The sequence below is a fragment of the Hyperolius riggenbachi genome, chromosome 4, assembly GCF_040937935.1.
Source record: "Hyperolius riggenbachi isolate aHypRig1 chromosome 4, aHypRig1.pri, whole genome shotgun sequence".
Lineage (NCBI taxonomy): Eukaryota > Metazoa > Chordata > Amphibia > Anura > Hyperoliidae > Hyperolius > Hyperolius riggenbachi.
This window is the reverse complement of record NC_090649.1, coordinates 481475463-481493263: the sequence shown is the minus strand read 5'-3', so window position 1 is coordinate 481493263 and position 17801 is coordinate 481475463. Positions and strand designations below refer to the sequence as shown.

The following is a 17801-nucleotide window of genomic DNA, read 5'->3' as shown; positions in this document are numbered from 1 at the left end:
ATCGGACTTCTTGGAGTACCTTAATACCAACAATGTTAATATGTTGTTTACAATGGAATACTCCAGAGAGAAGATCTGCTTTTTAGATTTGGAACTTTTGATCGAAGATTGCGGAGTCGTGACAAGGGGTTATTGTAAACCGACGGCCTCTAATACGATCCTACATTCAGATAGCTACCATCCTTCTCATGTTACCAGATCACTCCCGTTTGGTCAGTTTCTGTGCTTGCGCAGAAACAACACCAGACTGGATGATTTTGTTGAACAAGCCAATGAACTCAAGTCACGCTTATTGTCGAGGGGCTACGATAGTGCAGCTCTTGATTCAGCAATGAATGAAGCCTTGAGGAGAGACAGACTCGATCTGATCAATAGAAAGAAGAACAATCCTAGACATCAGAAAAAAGGACTAGGAGTTTTTACTTTCAAATATTCCCCAATGGAAAAAGAAATCAAGGATGTTATCAACAGGAATTGGCCGATTCTATTCCAGGATCCTGTCCTGAAGGAATGTTTACCACCCAAACCTCTTATTGCGTTTAAGAAAGCACCCACAATTGGTGACCTATTGGTCCATAGCGATTTCCGCGAAAATCCACACCGCACATGGTTAGATAGCATTGCCTCTGCAGGCAATCACCGGTGCGGTTTTTGCAAAGCTTGTCGCCATATGAAAACAGGCGAGTCTTATCGACTCGGCCCTGTCCAATTCAGGGTTCCGTTCTTCGCCACCTGCAGGACGACTTTTGTCGTCTATGCATTGTGGTGTCCCTGCCAGCGGTTTTACGTCGGCAAGACGACCAGGATGGTCAAGGATAGAATTTTGGAGCATGTATGCCTGCTCCCCAAAGGGAAAGGCTGTCCCAGGATTGTAGATCAAATGGCCACAGCACACAATTCCGACCCAAGTCTACTTTCTTTTGCCTGTGTGGACCTCTGCAATCTTCCCCGCAGAGGTGGAAATAGGAAGAAGCTACTTTTGAGATTAGAAGCTAAGTGGATTTTCAAGACGGACGCTAGGGGCCCTTTGGGTTTAAATGACTATGTCGATTTGGCCTGTTTCTTGGACCCTTAGGTCCCTCCTGCTTGGGGTCTCCTAGTCTGCCTCTAACTCTGCTCCTTACTTTATACATCATGACTGCAGCTTTGAATCAACTTTTTTAATAGGTATTAAAGTTTGTATTTTTGTACTTTTTGTATTTTTGCATTTGATACACCAATATGGTTAACAGCATGCAGTCATGATGTTTTTAAACCCTTCTTACTGTCATCATTAAGTGGTTCCTGTCCTACACACTGGTTGTGTGACCTCTGTCCTGGTTCTTTGTGCCCCGTCTTACCACCCCATCCCTGTTTCCCTCACTTCCACCTTCCTTCACCTTCTACCTTCCCCATTTTCCCCTCTCCCCTCTTCCCCCCTTCCCGGTGCCTTCCCCTCATGTGCTTTCTCACACGCATGGAGAGCCTCCACCGTTGGCCCTTTATTATTATAAATTTAAACTTACGTATTGCTTTTAGCTAATAAGCTAGTTCCAGGCAGTTTCCCTGGCAACCTTATACGTAAACAACGGAGCTCTAGGACGGCACGCCCCCTGACTGCGCATTGACTGGGAGTTGGCTCGGCAGTCGATGACGCGCCCTGGGGGTGGAGCGGTCCCCATGGGAACGTACGTGCGCCCGTTGATTCAGCAGCTCCGAAGAGCGGGCGGCGTGTGACGCCACCGCGCTCTCTTCCGGGCAGCAGTGTGCTCTCATTGGCTAGGCAACCGGGAATTGTGGGAACGGTAGGCAGGGACCTTTCACGGAAGTAAGCTATTTCATTAGCTACTTCCGATCCACACATTGTGCACACAGCCCTCCGAAGAAGCAAGGCTCATTCCACAGCGAAACGGTTATAAGGCCGTGCACCCACTGGCGCCCACAGACGTCTCCCCCACCTCAGCAGCAGCACGATAAGTACCTGTGAGACATATGTACCACTTTGCCACATCACGGTTTCCACCAATGTATGCTTGCTGACATGTATTAAAACTACAGTGCCAGACCAGCTCTTCTCTTGTATGATGTTCCATGATACTGCCCTACACGGTCTAGAGCACGTAGCACCTGCTGAGGGACAACTTTACAGCCAACAATAGTTTTGTACTTTATCCTCGGGTCATATTGAGTGCCTGCCTTACCTCTCTTCCATTTACCTAGTTCCATGCTTGATGGACGCTCGCTGCATCCGCGGTGGGTCAGTGAAGTCCATTATCCAGATAGCTTGGATTCTGCCATCACCACGTTGGTGACTGGTAGTATTCCTGCTACTCTAGTTTCTGGGAACGTAACTATAGGCTGCAGTTGCTATTAGTTACGTTCTATCCTATAGTCTTGCCTGGGTGGATGCTTGCTGGTGACTGTTGTTAGCCTGCTTGCTCTGCTTCTGTGAACGTGACTGAGCTGCGGTTGCTACTAGTTACGCTCCAATCTATAGTCCTGTCTTGTACCTGTCTGAATACTTGCTATCGCTAAGGCAGCACAGTGCGAACTAAGGCAGCGCAACATCGCACTGCGCTGCTGTTGTGTTTTATTTGTAGCGATATCGGAAGCCCAGAGCTGCAGTTGCTCTGGGCAGCCTGTGTCACATTCTTCCATTATCCAGCTCTTAGCCTTGTTGTGCTGGGTGGTCAGAAAGTATGACCCCCCAGCATTACAAGTTTACATCAGAGTCACTTTAAAGCCAGGAACTCATTGAAACTTTTCCCTGACAGCATTCTGCATTGCCAGCTTATTACTGTGATTAGTGAAGCATCTAAATAATGCAGATTTGATAACGGACGGCGTCTCTCTGTACTCCAGGATTTCATCAGACACAGAATCAGCTTCATTTAAACGGGCTTAATTAAAGGGAAGACTTGGCATCTTGGTGCATATAGAAAAAAGACTGCAGTCGCACTGCTAACACCAGCAGGAAAAGCAGCTCCAGATGTACCAGATGACAATACCTGGTTCAGTTTTCGCTAAAGCTGGCAAAGTTTAACCTGTCTAGGAGAGGTGTTTGTACTTTGTATTTACTTATCTTGTATTTACTTACTGTATAAGCAGGATCAGTGTCTGCTGAAGGACTGACTTGTTCTATGCATGGGCTCACTGCTGATAACTAACAATTATAAAGCTGGCCGCTTTGCCGCCGTTTCGACAGCAGATTCGATCACTGGGATCAAATCTGCTGCCAATCGTTCGCGCTACACGCCGACTTTCGATCCATTTCGTCCGATCCCGTCGATCGCTCCGTGCGGAAAATTACCGTCGATCGCCCGCGGGTAGGGAGCGCATCGCTAGCGGCGTTCGAGTGCCCGACGACCGACGCAATAGAGCGGCAATACATTACCTGCTCCGCATGCTTCAGTTCCTCCTGCCCGGCAGGAAGTTTAAACAGTAGAGGGCGCTCTACTGTTTAAACTTCCTGCCGGGCAGGAAGAAGTAAAGCATGCCGGACCTGGAGACCAGAGCGGAGAAGACAGCGGAGACCTGGGGACTGGAGTCGCGCCGGCGGAGCAGGTAATGTATGCGGGCATGCGGGCGGGGGGAGCGACGGCAGCAGCACCACCACCACCACAGATTGTGAACGGTTTCAGGCTGAAATCGGTTCACAATCTGTTTGCAGTAAAGGTAGCCATACGATCCCTCTCTGATCAGATTCGATCAGAGAGGGATCTATCTGTTGGTCGAATCTGATGGCAAAATCGACCAGTGTATGGCTACCTTAAGGGATACCCGAACTGAAATTAGACATAATGAGATAGACATGGGTATGTACAGTGCCTAGCATACAAATAACTATGCTGTGTTCCTTTTTTTTTTCTCTGCCTGAAAGAGTTAAATATCAGGTATGTAAGTGGCTGACTCAGTCCTGACTAAGACAGGAAGTGACTACAGTGTGACCCTCACTGATAAGAAATTCCCCTTTTTTACCTCTTTCTTGCTCTCAGAAGCCATTTTCTGCTAGGAAAGTGTTTTATAGTTTGAATTTCTTATCAGTGAGGGTCACACTGTAGTCACTTCCTGTCTGAGTCAGGACTGAGTCAGCCACTTGCATACCTTATATTTAACTCTTTCAGGCAGAGAAATAAAAAAAGGAACACGGCATAGTTATTTGTGTGCTAGGCACTGTACATACACATGTCTATCTCATTTTGTCACATTTCAGTTCGGGTATCCTTTAAGGTGCCCATTAACATTATGATTCCGTGGCGGAACAATAGTTTCCGTTGTAATCTATCGGTAATGATTGATCGGGCATAAATGTGCACAAATTCCCTCTAGCCAACTCCATCAGATTAATGGAATCAATCGGTTTTTCAGATCACACCCATTGATCTGATCAGACTGGTTAACGGAAATTTGTCTGTTAATGGGAACAACCAATCTGATAGATTACCAGAAATAATCGATCGTCCGCGGATTTTTATCGTTAACGGGCACCTTAAAGGACATCCGAGGTGAAAATAAACTTATGATAAAAACAGTTATATCTATCCTAAGTCTCCCAAAATGACTTTTTTAGATATCCCACAGTTTTATTTTATATTTAAATCTAGTTTTTAAGCTTTTGCTGTTTAATTGTCTCTGCTCAATGTCACTTTCATTGAAGTATGCCAGAGCTCAAATCTATGAATTACTGACCCTTTTTATCTCTTTCCTGCTCTCAGAAGCCATGAACTGACAGGAAAGTGTTTTATGGCTGGAATTACTTGAGTTATGCTATAGTCTGACCCAGTCCGACTCGGTCTCGACCCGGACAGAAACTGTCACTTGCATACCTAATGTTTAACTTTTTCAAGCAGAAAAGGAAAAAAAAAAAAGGATCACAGCATAGTTATTTGTGTGCCCGGCACTTTACATAAATATGTCTATCTCTTCACGTCACGTCACCTCGGTTATCCCTTAAAGAGGGACTTCAGCCTAAACAAACATACTGTCATTAAGGTACATTAGTTATGTTAATTAAAATAGATAGGTAATATAATATCTTACCCACCCTGTTTTAAAAGGAGTTAGCACAGCCATAGCTTTTATTGATTGTGCGCAAAGTGCGCTCAATAGACGGCACCCGATGCGACGTTTCGCGCGCACTGTGCACCGCTAGACTTTGCGCGTGCTAACTTAGCGCGCAAAAACTTTGGGGGTCCTAAAGGGCTTTAGGTGCGCTAAGAGGCTTTTAGGCATGCTAACTAAGTTAGCACTCTTTTGTGAATCAAGCCCCAAATCTGGAAATAATGATAATGCCAGGTAGGTTAAAGTGAAAGAGAAGTAATCTTTGTGAATCAATATCGGTACTGGGTGGAAGGGGTTTTGAAATAAAGAAATGAAAGCTAAATAAACAACCAGGTAAAGCAAGAGTTGGAGGGGGGGGGGGTGGCTCTCGTTGGATTTTCTGTGTTTCCATGGAAAAAGTGAAACCACAAACGGAGTATGACTCACTGACCTAGATGGTTTGGCATTGTTGGGAAGATAAATATAATTGCAGACTGCGCAGTACTTGAGAGTTATACTTAATGTTACATTGTCAAGCTTGACTCAGGGAAGGCTTCTTATGCAAAGAGCACAGACTCAGAGTTCCAGTGTTGATGAATGCTTTTGTTTCCAACCCTCCATGTTTTTAAAGGGCACCTTACTCAGTGTCTGCTGAAATTATACCCCCCCCCCCCCCCCTCCCAAGTGACATTGTGACAGTAGAACCAAAGCAAGAGCAGAATAGAATATTGGTTTCTTCTCCTATACATCCAGGACCACAACACAGCCAATATATGATAGGGGGAGGGGGGTAGGGGGAAATCTAGAGGCGCCCTTAAAGTGGAATAAAACTCAAAATTACATTTTTGCTCTAAAACATGGCATTATTTACGTGCGTTACCATAGTAACAGTCGCGCCAGATTGAGGCCTGATAGAAGCATTGGTGCAGTGAGTAAGTGTACATCCCAGTGACTGTGAGCAGTAGCTGTCGGTACCTGTGGTTTTGATAGAGTGAGGCTTTACAGAACAACTGAAGTGAAAAGAATATGGAGTCTACCACATTTATTTCCTTTTAAACAATACCAGTTGCCTGGCTGTCCTACTGATCTATTTGGCTGCAGTAGTGTCCGAATCACACCAGAAACAAGCATGCAGCTTATCTTGTCAGATCTGAAAGTAATGTCAGAAACACCTGATCTGCTGCATGCTTGTTCAGGGGCTATGGCTAAAAGTATTAGAGGTAGAGAATCAGCAGGGCTGCCAGGCAACTAGTATTGCTTAAAAGGAAATGAATATGGCAGCCTCCATATACCTCTGACTTCAGGTGTCCTTTAAAGCGGACCTGAAGTCAGATCTTCCTTTCTGCTCTAAAAGATAAGCAACAGCATAATAACCTTTAAAAACATTTATTTGTTACAGCCGATACAAATCCTGCAATTAATCTGCTTTGTTTCTACTTCCTGCTTTCATGGTAGCAGTCATATTTTTAACATCTATTGCTTTCAAATGAGCTTATCTGCCTTATCTGCCATGGCAGTCAGCTGACCCAGGGGAGAGATCAAATTACAACATGTGATTAGTCACAAATGAGGGGGAATTAGAGAGGCTAAGCTCTCTAAATACATACAGGGTGCATTTCAATATGTTTTCCTTCTGTCCTGTGCAAGAGTTCAGGTCCACTTTAAGAAGATGAAAAGGGACTATGGACAGATGGGTGTGGACTTTTGAAATAAATATGTCTTTTAAGTTTGCCAAACAGTTTTGTTAATTCTACACAATGGACCTATGACCTCAATAGAAATATGATTGCGCCTGAGATCACATAAAGGTAGCCATACACTGGTTGATTTGCCATCAGATCAACCAACAGATAGATCCCTCTCTGACCGAATCTGATCAGAGAGGGATCGTATGGCCACCTTTACTGCAAACAGATTGTGAATCGATTTCAGCCTGAAACCGATCACACGGGGATTTTATCAGGGCTGATTAGAAGCAAGCTGTGCAGTGCAGAATGAAACAGAGAGCAGGGTAGGTGTTTTCTCTAATGTCCCCACTGATATATATGGTAAAATACATGAGGGTGCTTTGTCTCTGGTTCCCTTTAAGCATATATGAATAGAACAAATTTCAGCAACCACAGCTTCACAATAGATTTTTAATTTTGATTAAAAAAAAAAAAGTTTATTTCCAACTCTAATGCTTATAATTTCCACTGATCAGCATGAACGGTTTCAGAATTTCCTTTGTTCAATTTTGGATTTAGTTTGGCTTTAACAGCCTGGTACATGAGAACAAATCTATCTTAGATATAACCTCTGTGTGACAGAACTCGACTTTCACACCTTCACACAGCTAAGTAGATTTGAATCAAAAAGAGGAAATCCAGCACCAGGAATACCATGGGACCTTTCCCTTCTTTCAGCTGCAACTTCAAAGTAACATCACTACATCACTGCAGCTCCCTCTTCTGACTGGCTGCTGTCAGCTCTACTCTCCCTGAGCTGTGCTGTCATTCAGCATAAGGCAATCAAGCTGCGTTTCTTAAAGTGGACCTGAACTCTTGCACAGGATGCAAGGAAAAGAAAGAGAAATGCACCTTGTGCGACTTTAGAGAGAAGAGCCTGTCTAATTCACCCTCATATTCAAGTAATTAGTGTAATTTGATCTCTCAGCTTGTGTCAGCACAGAAATTTGGCAGTCCTCAGCAGACACAGCTAATATATAAACACAGGAGGTTTTAACCCATAGGGCTGGTTCAGACGGACGCTTGCGTAACGTTTACCGCAAGCGTTCGGAACGTCACGTTAAACGCTCCCATTCAAGTGAATAAGAGCATTTGCACCAAGCTTTTACACGCGTTTACACGAACGCGGCGTTCGGGTCCCAATTTTCGCTTGCGTTCGTGGCCGCCCTGGAAGCTACATGTAGCTTCCAGGGGCGGCCAACCGCGACGGCTAATGTCCCCCTAGGGGAAGAAAAAACGCGACCGCATCCAAACGCAACGCGAAGGCTGCTGAAAGCCTGACCGCGCACCTGCCGCAACGCCCCCAAATGCGGACGTCCGTGTGAACTAGCCCTTAAACTCTTTCCATGAAAGCAGGAAGTAGACACACTGCAGATTTATTGCAGAAGTTCTGTAAGCTGTAACAAAGCAATGTTTTTCTTTAAAAGGACATTATGGTGTATTATGTGTTATCTTTTAGAGCGGAGAGGAAGTTCCCTTTTTTACCAGTCCTTAAAGCTTCTTTTTATATACACCTACATGCGGCATGCCTGCTGTGACTGTATCAGAGAACACACAGATCCACTATTGGAGCAATGTGGTCCAGCAGACTGATAAGCAACATGCTGCATTATGCTTGGATCGCCATGCAGTCACAGCAAGCTATGTGCAGGAGGATTAGTGCTGGAATAGTAAGGGGTTTAGTAGGCACCTCTTGGTAAACATCACTAAACACAAGCATAACAGCAAATTGGAGATGACTCTGCCTAATGGGTATTCTTAGGAAGCACCCCGAATTGTTATTTGAGTACCATACAAGGTGATGATGCTACATAAATCCAATATACTGATAACTAGACTTTTGAGATCACTCTGCCTAACTGTAATTTAAGAGGAGGAACACCATGCCTAATTATGCTATTTGGGGGGACCTTTTGCCTTATTATGTTATTAAGGGAACATTCTCCCTAATTATGTTGTTCATAGGACCTTTTAAATTTCAAATGTTCTAAATATAAATTCTTCTAAGCTTTCAATATACAACACTGTTTCAGGGTTTTTGTTCTCCATGCTTTGGTTCCTAACCAGTAAAAAACCTTTTTTTTTAACAACTTTTAACTGCTTGGCCCAGTTTCAATATAGTTGTCTCCCAAGTTTTCTCTTTAAAAGACAAAGACAAACACTTATATAGCACTTTTCTCCTGGTGGACTCAAAGCGCCAGAGCTGCAGCCACTAGGATGCGCTCTATAGGCAGTAGCAGTGTTAGGGAGACTTGCCTAAGGTCTCCTGCTGAATAGGTGCTGGCTTACTGAACAGGCAGAGCCAAGATTCGAACCCAGGTCTCCCGAGCCCTTAACCATTACACCATCCAGCTATAGCTGTAGGATAGCTTCTAAAATTATCTACACAATATTATTTCAGCATCCAACAAGTAACAATAAAAATAAAATTTGTTAGGTTTGGCATACTTTTCACTTTGTAACTGCTGAAAAATTATTATATAAAGTACTAAAAACATATGAAAAAGGGGCCACTGAGTTATAGGTGGACAAGCAAAGTGTTGTTCTGACTATCAGTTCTTTCTAAACAATAAAAAACAAAAGTTTGCTTTCCTAAAACAGAAAGAATTTGCGATAATTCAGGTTGGAGTGAGCTTGAGATGTCTCCCAGAGCAACACTGCTGAATATATGCAAATTAACCATTGTACCCTTAGAAGCTAAACACACCTCCAGAACCGCTGGAATGCAATGATGTGTCAGCTTGTTAATTTGTACAGAGCCATAATAATCCAACATGCATACAGACTGTTTTGGATTGTTTGATCCTAAACAATAAATGTGGAAGAGAGAGAGTGTGTAACAGAAAGGACCTGTCCAATCAGCACCAGAGAGAGAGTACAGAGTATTGCAGAGGACCTGTCCAATCAGCACCACAGAGAGAGTACAGAACATTACAGAGGAGCTGTCCATTCAGCACCACAGAGGCAGTACAGAACATAACAGAAGAGCTGTCAATTCAGCACTAAAGAGAGAGTACAGAACATTACACAGGAGCTGTCCATTCAGCACCAGGGAGAGAACAGAACATTACAGGGAAGCTGTCCATTTAGCACCACAGAGACAATGCAGAACATTACAGAGGAGCTATTCATTCAGCACCACAGATAAGAGTACTGACCATTACAGAGGAGTTGTCCATTCCGCACCAGGGAGAGAACAGAACATTACAAAGGAGCTGTCCATTCCGCACCACAGAGAGAGTACTGAACATTACAGAGGAGTTGTCCATTCAGCAACACAGAGGCGTACGAGAGATAACGGCGCCGGAGACTTGGGCACAGGACACAGCCTATATATGGCTGATCCTGCTGCCGCACAAGTCCGAGCCGTGTTAATTACTATTCCCCCTCCAGGCCGCCATGGATGGTGGGGAATTAAATAATTTCGGCTTTCAGCAATTGCTGGAAGCCGAATTATTGTTTTAAAAGCAACTTCAGCTCCGTCTTCTGACGGCACTGAAGTTACTCCCTGTGCCTGCTATAGCCGTAGTTTCTATTACGGCCTATTGTGGCGCCGGCTGCGCCCAAGTCTCCAGCGCTGGATTTGAAGTGTTTGCCACAGAGAGAGTACAGAACATTACAGAGAAGCTGTCCATTCAGCACCACAGAGAGATTACAGAACATTACAGAGGAGCTGTCCTTTCAGCACCACAGAGACAGTGCAGAACATTACAGAGGAGCAGTCCATTCAGCCTCACAGAGACAGTGAAGAACATGACAGTGAAGCTGTCCATTCAGCACCACAGAGACAGTGCAGAACATTACAGGGAAGCTGTCCATTCAGCACCACAGAGACAGTGCAGAACATTACAGGGGAGCTGTCCATTCAGTCTCACAGAGACAGTGCAGAACATTAAAGGAGCTGTCCATTCAGCACCACAGAGGGAGTACAGAACATCACAGAGGAGCTGTCCATTCAGCACCACAGAGACAGTGCAGAACATTACAGAGGAGCTGTCCATTCAGCACCACATAGACAGTGCAGAACATTACAGGGGAGCTGTCCATTCAGCCTCACAGAGACAGTGCAGAAGCAGAACATTAGAGGAGCTGTCCATTCAGCACCACAGAGGGAGTACAGAACATTACAGAGGAGCTGTCCATTCAGCACCACAGAGACAGTGCAGAACATTACAGAGGAGCTGTCCATTCAGCACCACAGAGACAGTGCAAAACATTACAGGGGAGCTGTCCATTCAGCCTTACAGAGACAGTGCAGAACATTAGAGGAGCTGTCCATTCAGCACCACAAAGACAGTGCAGAACATTACAGAGGAGCTGTCCATTCAGTACCACAGAGAGAGTTATGCTAGGAACACACTATCCAATTACCCGTCACACTGACAAGTCGAACTGACAATTTCATACATATCTGATGGGAGATTGCATGGTGTGTACCAAGCATAATGCTGGGTACACATGATGCTAATTCCCGTCGAATCGACAGGAATTGGACGATTATTATCCTCATGTCTAGTTGAGGGGTTACTAAGAGATACTATACATGACTTCATAGTACAAAATAATCTTATTTCTCAGCATCAACATGGGTTTACTAAAGACAGGTCCTGTTTGACTAACATGCTCAGCTTTTATGAGGTAGTGAATGCTAATATGGATATTGGGAATGCTGTAGATGTGATATACTTGGACTTTGCAAAGGCCTTCGACACTGTTCCCCACAGAAGTCTGGTGCAAAAGTTGAGGATGCAAGGACTGGGGAAGAGTTTGTGTGCATGGATAGGGAACTGGCTAATGGACAGAAAACAAAGAGTTGTGGTCAATGGATCATACTCAAAATGGGAGACTGTTAGCAGTGGGGTCCCACAGGGGTCTGTACTGGGTCCAGTGCTCTTCAATTTATTTATTAATGACCTAGTAGATGCGCAATGTTGCTATTTTTGCAGATGATACAAAATTGTGCAGAATCATTAACTCTCAGGAAGATAGTGTCATATTGCAACAGGATCTGGATAGGATGGCTATATGGGCACATACATGGCAGATAATTCAATGTTGACAAATGTAAAGTCATGCATTTTGGTCGTACCAAATGGTCTAGCACCATACAAAATAAATGGGATACAGTTGGGGACATCAAACTTGGAGAAGGACTTAGGAGTACTCATCGACAACAAGTTAAATAATCGTACTCAATGCCAAGCCACTGCAGCTAAAGCTAACAAAATTTTTGGATGCATTAAAAGGGAAATAAAAACTCGAGATGCTAGCATAATATTGCCCCTATTAAACTCTCCAGTAAGGCCACATCTGGAATATGGAATTCAGTTCTGGGCACCACAGTACAAAAAAGATATTGCAGTTTTAGAGCAGGTGCAGAGACGAGCAACAAAATTGATACGTGGGATGGAAGGTCTCGCTTACCAAGAAAGGTTAGATAAACTGGGTTTATTTAGTCTAGAGAAAAGACGCCTTAGAGGGGATCTAATTAACATGTATAAATACATCAGAGGGCAATATACTAGCTTGGCGGATGAGCTTTTTGTCCCTAGGCCTTCTCAAAGGACTAGAGGACATGATCTGCACATGGAGGAAAAACGTTTTAGCCATTTATTTAGGAAAGGGTTCTTTACAGTAAGAGTGATTAAGATGTGGAATGCATTGCCACAGGAAGTCGTTATGGCAAACTCTATACCTGCATTTAAAGGGGGCTTAGATGCTTTCCTTGCGTTGAAAGACATCCATGGCTACAATTACTAGGTAATGCCTAATGATGTTGATCCAGGGATTTTATCTGATTGCCATCTGGAGTCGGGAAGGAATTTTTTTTCCCTTTAGGGGCTAATTGGACCATGCCTTGTAAGGGTTTTTTCACCTTCCTCTGGATCAACAGGGATATGTGAGGAAGCAGGCTGGAGTTGTACTTTGTACTGGTTGAACTCGATGGACGTATGTCTTTTTTCAACCAAAATAACTATGTAACTATGTCCTATCCGCTCCCATTCAATAACAGGACCGATTTTACTCACGTTTACATGGGAAAATAGATGCCTTTATCGATCGGGAGCTGTTTGGACATGTACACACCAGGCATCTTCCTGTCAGATTACCCATCGATCAGCGGGAAATTGCATTGTGTGTACCGAGAATAAAGAACATTACAAAGGGGCTGTCCAATCATCACCATTGAGGGCCCTTTTTCCGCTGGCTGCGATCCACTTCAAAAAGTGGATCGCAGCCATTTTGCTGATCGCTAGAACACTGTGATAACATGTAAATCGCAGTGTTCATTGTCCACTACCGTGCTTTGGTTTTTGCCCAATTGCAATTGCCGGCCAGTGCGATTCTCGCCACGATCACACTACATTACCGACAGCTACACGCACAATCGCGACTAGTGGAAAACAACTTGCGCAATCGCAAGTGCAGGTGATTTGCGCTTGTGATCGCTCTTGCTAGTGGAAAAGAGCCCTTAAGCTGGCCATACACTGGCCCGATTTGCGGCCGTTTCGACAGCAGATTCGATCACTGGGATCGAATCTGCTGCCAATTGTTCGCGCTAATGCACCCGCCGATCCGATTTCCTCCCGAAATCGGATCGGTCCGTCGATCGCGCCGTGCGGAAAAATACCGTCGATCGCCCGCGGGTAGGGAGCGCGTTGCTAGCGGCGGCCGATCCGGTATACATTACCTGACGCTGGCTCCCGGGCATCTTCGCCGCGCTGCACCGCTCTGTTCCTGCTTCCATCCCAGCGTACATTAACTTCCTGTGTCACTGCAGTGACCAGGAAGTTCAAATAGAGGGCGCTCTATTTGAACTTCCTGGTCACGGAGTGACACAGTGTATGCTGGGATGCGGTGCGGGGTGCAGCGCGGAGAAGAGGACCCGGAGCCAGCTTTAGGTAAAGTATACGGGGGGGGGCAGGCGGCAGGAGCAGCTCAACAGATTGTGATCAGTTTCAGGCTGAAACCGATTCACAATCTGTTTGCAGTAAAGGCAGCCATACGATCCCTCTCTGATCAGATTCGATCAGATAGGGATCTGTCAGCTGGTCGATCTAATGGCAAATCGACCAGTGTATAGCTACCTTTAGAGTGTGCAGAACTTTACAGAGGAGCTGTCCATTTAGCACCAGAGAGAGTTTATACAGAAGACTAAGGGCCAGTGCACGGAAAAAGAGCTAGCGTAAAAGCAAACGCTTACCGCTTTTTTGAAGTGATTTTTCAAAGCTATTCTAGGCATGTCCCTAGCTATTTTCTATGCATGTCTAGCGTAGCATGTAGCGCTTTGGTGTCGCTTTTTTTTATTTTTTCTTACAATAGAGCTGTGTCTGAACAGCTTCGATAGCAAAAATGCTTGGAAAAATCGCTCTGATCTAGCGCTTTTCAGAGCGATTTTCCACCTTCCTATACTTAACATTGAAATCAGCAAAAATGCTGCAGGACCCGCGTTTGCATTTGGGGAAAAAAGCACATCGCCCTGGTGTGATCTATCCCATTTAAATACATTAGCCAAGCGCTTTTTGAAGCACAAGCGTTTTAAAAAGCACTCAGAAGCGCTCTTGGTGTGCACCAGCCCATATTCACTAGAAAGTGAACAAGTACACAACAAAGCTGTCCTTTCAGCACAACAAAGAGAAACAGAGTATAAAACATTACAGAGGAAATGTCCATTTAGCACCACACGAAGCAAAACATTACAACGCCATACAACAGCATTGAGCTGTAAATATATGCAGCATAATCCAGACAAACATCCATATAGCATAAACATATATTACCGAAAAAAGTAAATTAAAAATGTAACTGCACTGGAGCAGTAAGAAATGATTGCCCCTGCGCATGTACAGAACTCTCCCGGCTATGGGAGGGCGATTGAGGAGACGCGCGGCCAGGATTGCGCATGTGCCAAGTCCCATGACTGTTCGAGTCACCCAGCTTATAAAGGGGGACATCAGCTGAATGTAGTAGCAAGGATTGGCAGCAAAGGACCGGGAGGACTTCAGGGGACTGTATTAATGAGAAACCCGTAACCAAGAATTGAACTTCATCCCAAACCCCTCCGATAGTGTGATGTCAGGACCATGGTTCTGACATTACACTGAGGGAGCCTTGTTGCATTGTGGGAAATAACAGCTGTTTCCAACTGCCAAAAAAACCAAGCAACAGCTATTTCCACTGACATCACCTGCCAGCAGTAAAAATTTCACCATATGATAAGTGTCAGGGAGAGGAAAGATTTTACAATGGGCAAACACTAACTAAATCATTTATACATAATTATTGTACAATTAAGCACTTTTGTTATTACATTATTTTCACTGGAGTTCCTCTTTAAACCTCATGTAACTGAAACTTTTTTCACTTTAAGCAACCTTCAAAGTAAATATAATCATTATGATTATTGATTTATAAAGTGAAAACATATTAGGAGGAGATGTACAGAGTAATAAACGTGGGTAGTGATAATCGCTACTAGTACGTAGCTACTTGTAATCGAAATTTATATTAGATAGCGCTGCCCGTGGCCGAGGCGGGTGGGTTAACTTCCCTATGCCTATAGCCAATGCGGTCCACTTGCAGTCCACGTAACGCCACTACTTCCTCCTTCAAACCCGGAAGTAGGAAGTAGCGGCATTACGTGGACCGCGAGTGGACCGCATCGGCTATAAGCTGTGGCATAGGTAAGTTAACCCCCCGCTCTGCCACAGGCAGCGTTATCTAATTAAAATTTTGATTACAAGTAGCTACGTACTCGTAGCGAACATTACTAAACATGAGGTACATAATAATACACAGAAATCTACTGGAAATATGTTTTTATTAATCTGTTGAATATAAAGTGTATCAGAGATGAAAAGTAAAAAAAACTATTTATACATACCTGGGGCTTCCTCCAGCCCCCTCCGCACCAATCGCTCCCATGCCGTCTTTCTCTGCCTTTTCGCTCTCCCGTTATAAGGTCCGTAAAGCTGGCCACTAACAGTCCAATTTCTAGCGAAAAATCGTTAGAGCGATCAGAAATTCTGATCGGATTGGTTGTAAATAATCTCTGTTGATGGGCACAATCGATAATGAACGATTATAAAAACAATCGTCCAATTGAATTTTCGTCGAACCAGAAATTTGCATTTTCTACTTGGTCGTGATAGATAGGAAGCAATGATTGGTTAGTTGATGGTGTAGTGAACGACTTTTCGTCCGATCAGAATTTCTGATCGCTCTAACGATTTTTTTTATAGAAATTGGGCCGTTAGTGGCCACGTTTAGTTTGTCGACGCATGCGCAGTGCGGCTGCCTGCACACCCCATCTCGCTTCCGTGGCTGGAAGCGCTCTATGCCTGCAAAGTAGTACTGCACAGGCGCAGAACGTTCCTGGCCATGGGAGCGCGGCGGGGCACGTGCACGCGGCCGGGCATGCGCAGTGCGCCCCGACTTACTAGGCTATCGGGGCTGCTAATGGGAGAACGAGAAGGAGGAGGAAGATGGCGTGGGAGCAATCGGTACGTTGGGGGCTGGAGGAAGCCACAAGTTCATATAAATCTTTACTTGTAGTCTCAGAGTCACTTTAAGCTCAAAAACTGCAGCAATCCCACATTTGCAAAGTGAACTTTAAGGAAGCTGTCTGTAGCTATAGATCTGAAAAGAGACGAGATTTCGCAGAAAGAATGAGTTTCTGGCGAATAGGCTGATCGCACTGTTATAAATAGGACACCATAACTCAATAAGTGCAATAAGAAGAAAGATGTTCTGGTCGCTCATAGCAACCAATAAGCTTTCTCATCTCATCAACCAGCACTTTAACATACCACAGTTGGAAACCTATACGTTGCCATAGGCAACAAGAAGACATATCACAGCTGGAAACCTATACGTTGCCATAGGCAACAAGAAGACTCATATCACAGCTGGAAACCTATACATTGCCATAGACAACAAGAAGACTCGTCTCACAGGCACAGCTGGAAACCTATACGTTGCCATAGACAACAAGAAGACTCATATCACAGCTGGAAACCTGCACGTTGCCATAAGCAACAAGAAGACTCATATCACAGCTGGAAACCTATACGTTGCCATAGGCAACAAGAAGAATCATATCACAGCTGGAAACCTATACGTTGCCATAGGCAACAACAAGACTCTTATCACAGCTGGTAACCTGTAGGTTGCCATAGGTAACAAGAAGACTCTTCTCCAGGACACTTGTCACCATGGAGACCCAGAGTAGTGGTGTGCCCAGGTGAGGGGGGTGGCAGGCATGCAGGGTGCCCCCCAGGCTGGTCAGACCCCCTCCCTTCCCCCAGCACAGTATATAAACACACAGCAGACATCATATAAACATACAGGGGAGCCTCTCCTCCACCTCCACCTCCCCCCACACAGGTGGGCACATGGGCTCTGCCTCGCCCTGCAGCCGCCCCGGGGTCTCAGAGCCGACCTGCCAGCGAGCCCATCACCCCCCAGCATCAGCAGCAAACGGGTTATTGGCCTACTTACCATCCATCGCCATGATTCCTCCAGCAGCACGGAGCGTACCAAGCGCGCAGCTGGCGCGGGGGGAGGCGGGGAGAGAAAGTAGTGAGAGGGGAGCGCGCGGCTTTCACTCTCACACGGGAGGGGAGGGGGGGAGCGGCGAGGTGGGCTCGCCCGGCGTCTCTGGAGACGGATGGCGCCCGAAATTGAAGGCACGTGTGCCGGGGATGGCAGCCAGGAGGAGGAGGGGAGGCTCTGTGTGATGAGGGATGGGCGGCGTGCTGCTGCTGCTTTCCTGCAATGTGTAATATATGGCCATCAATAATGGAGAGAGGGAATGAATGGAGAGAGGGCAGCATGAGATGCTTCTTCTTACAGGTGCTGCTTCTCTGCTCACACACGTCTCAAATGATTATTGGTGGCTTATGTAGCATTTAGGGATTATTCCATACCTCCCAACTTTTTGTGATGAGAAAGAGGGACACTTAAAGAGGAACTCCAGTGAAAATAATGTAATAAAAAAAGTGCTTCATTTTTACAATAATTATGTATAAATGATTTAGTCAGTGTTTGTCCATT

The 17801-nt window shown here is 45.0% G+C and overlaps 1 protein-coding gene across 1 annotated transcript in view; it reads right to left on the bottom strand.

Annotated features, from left to right (window-relative positions):
- The window catches only part of SYT14 (synaptotagmin 14), a 298006-nt gene extending 280705 nt beyond the window's left edge, over positions 1–17301 (bottom strand). Inside the window, exon 1 of the mRNA XM_068232991.1 lies at positions 17247–17301. Coding sequence (XP_068089092.1) covers positions 17247–17259 — 13 coding nt within the window. The 5' untranslated portion in view covers positions 17260–17301. The remainder of the gene's footprint in view (positions 1–17246) is intronic.
- Positions 17302–17801: the final 500 nt, after the last annotated feature.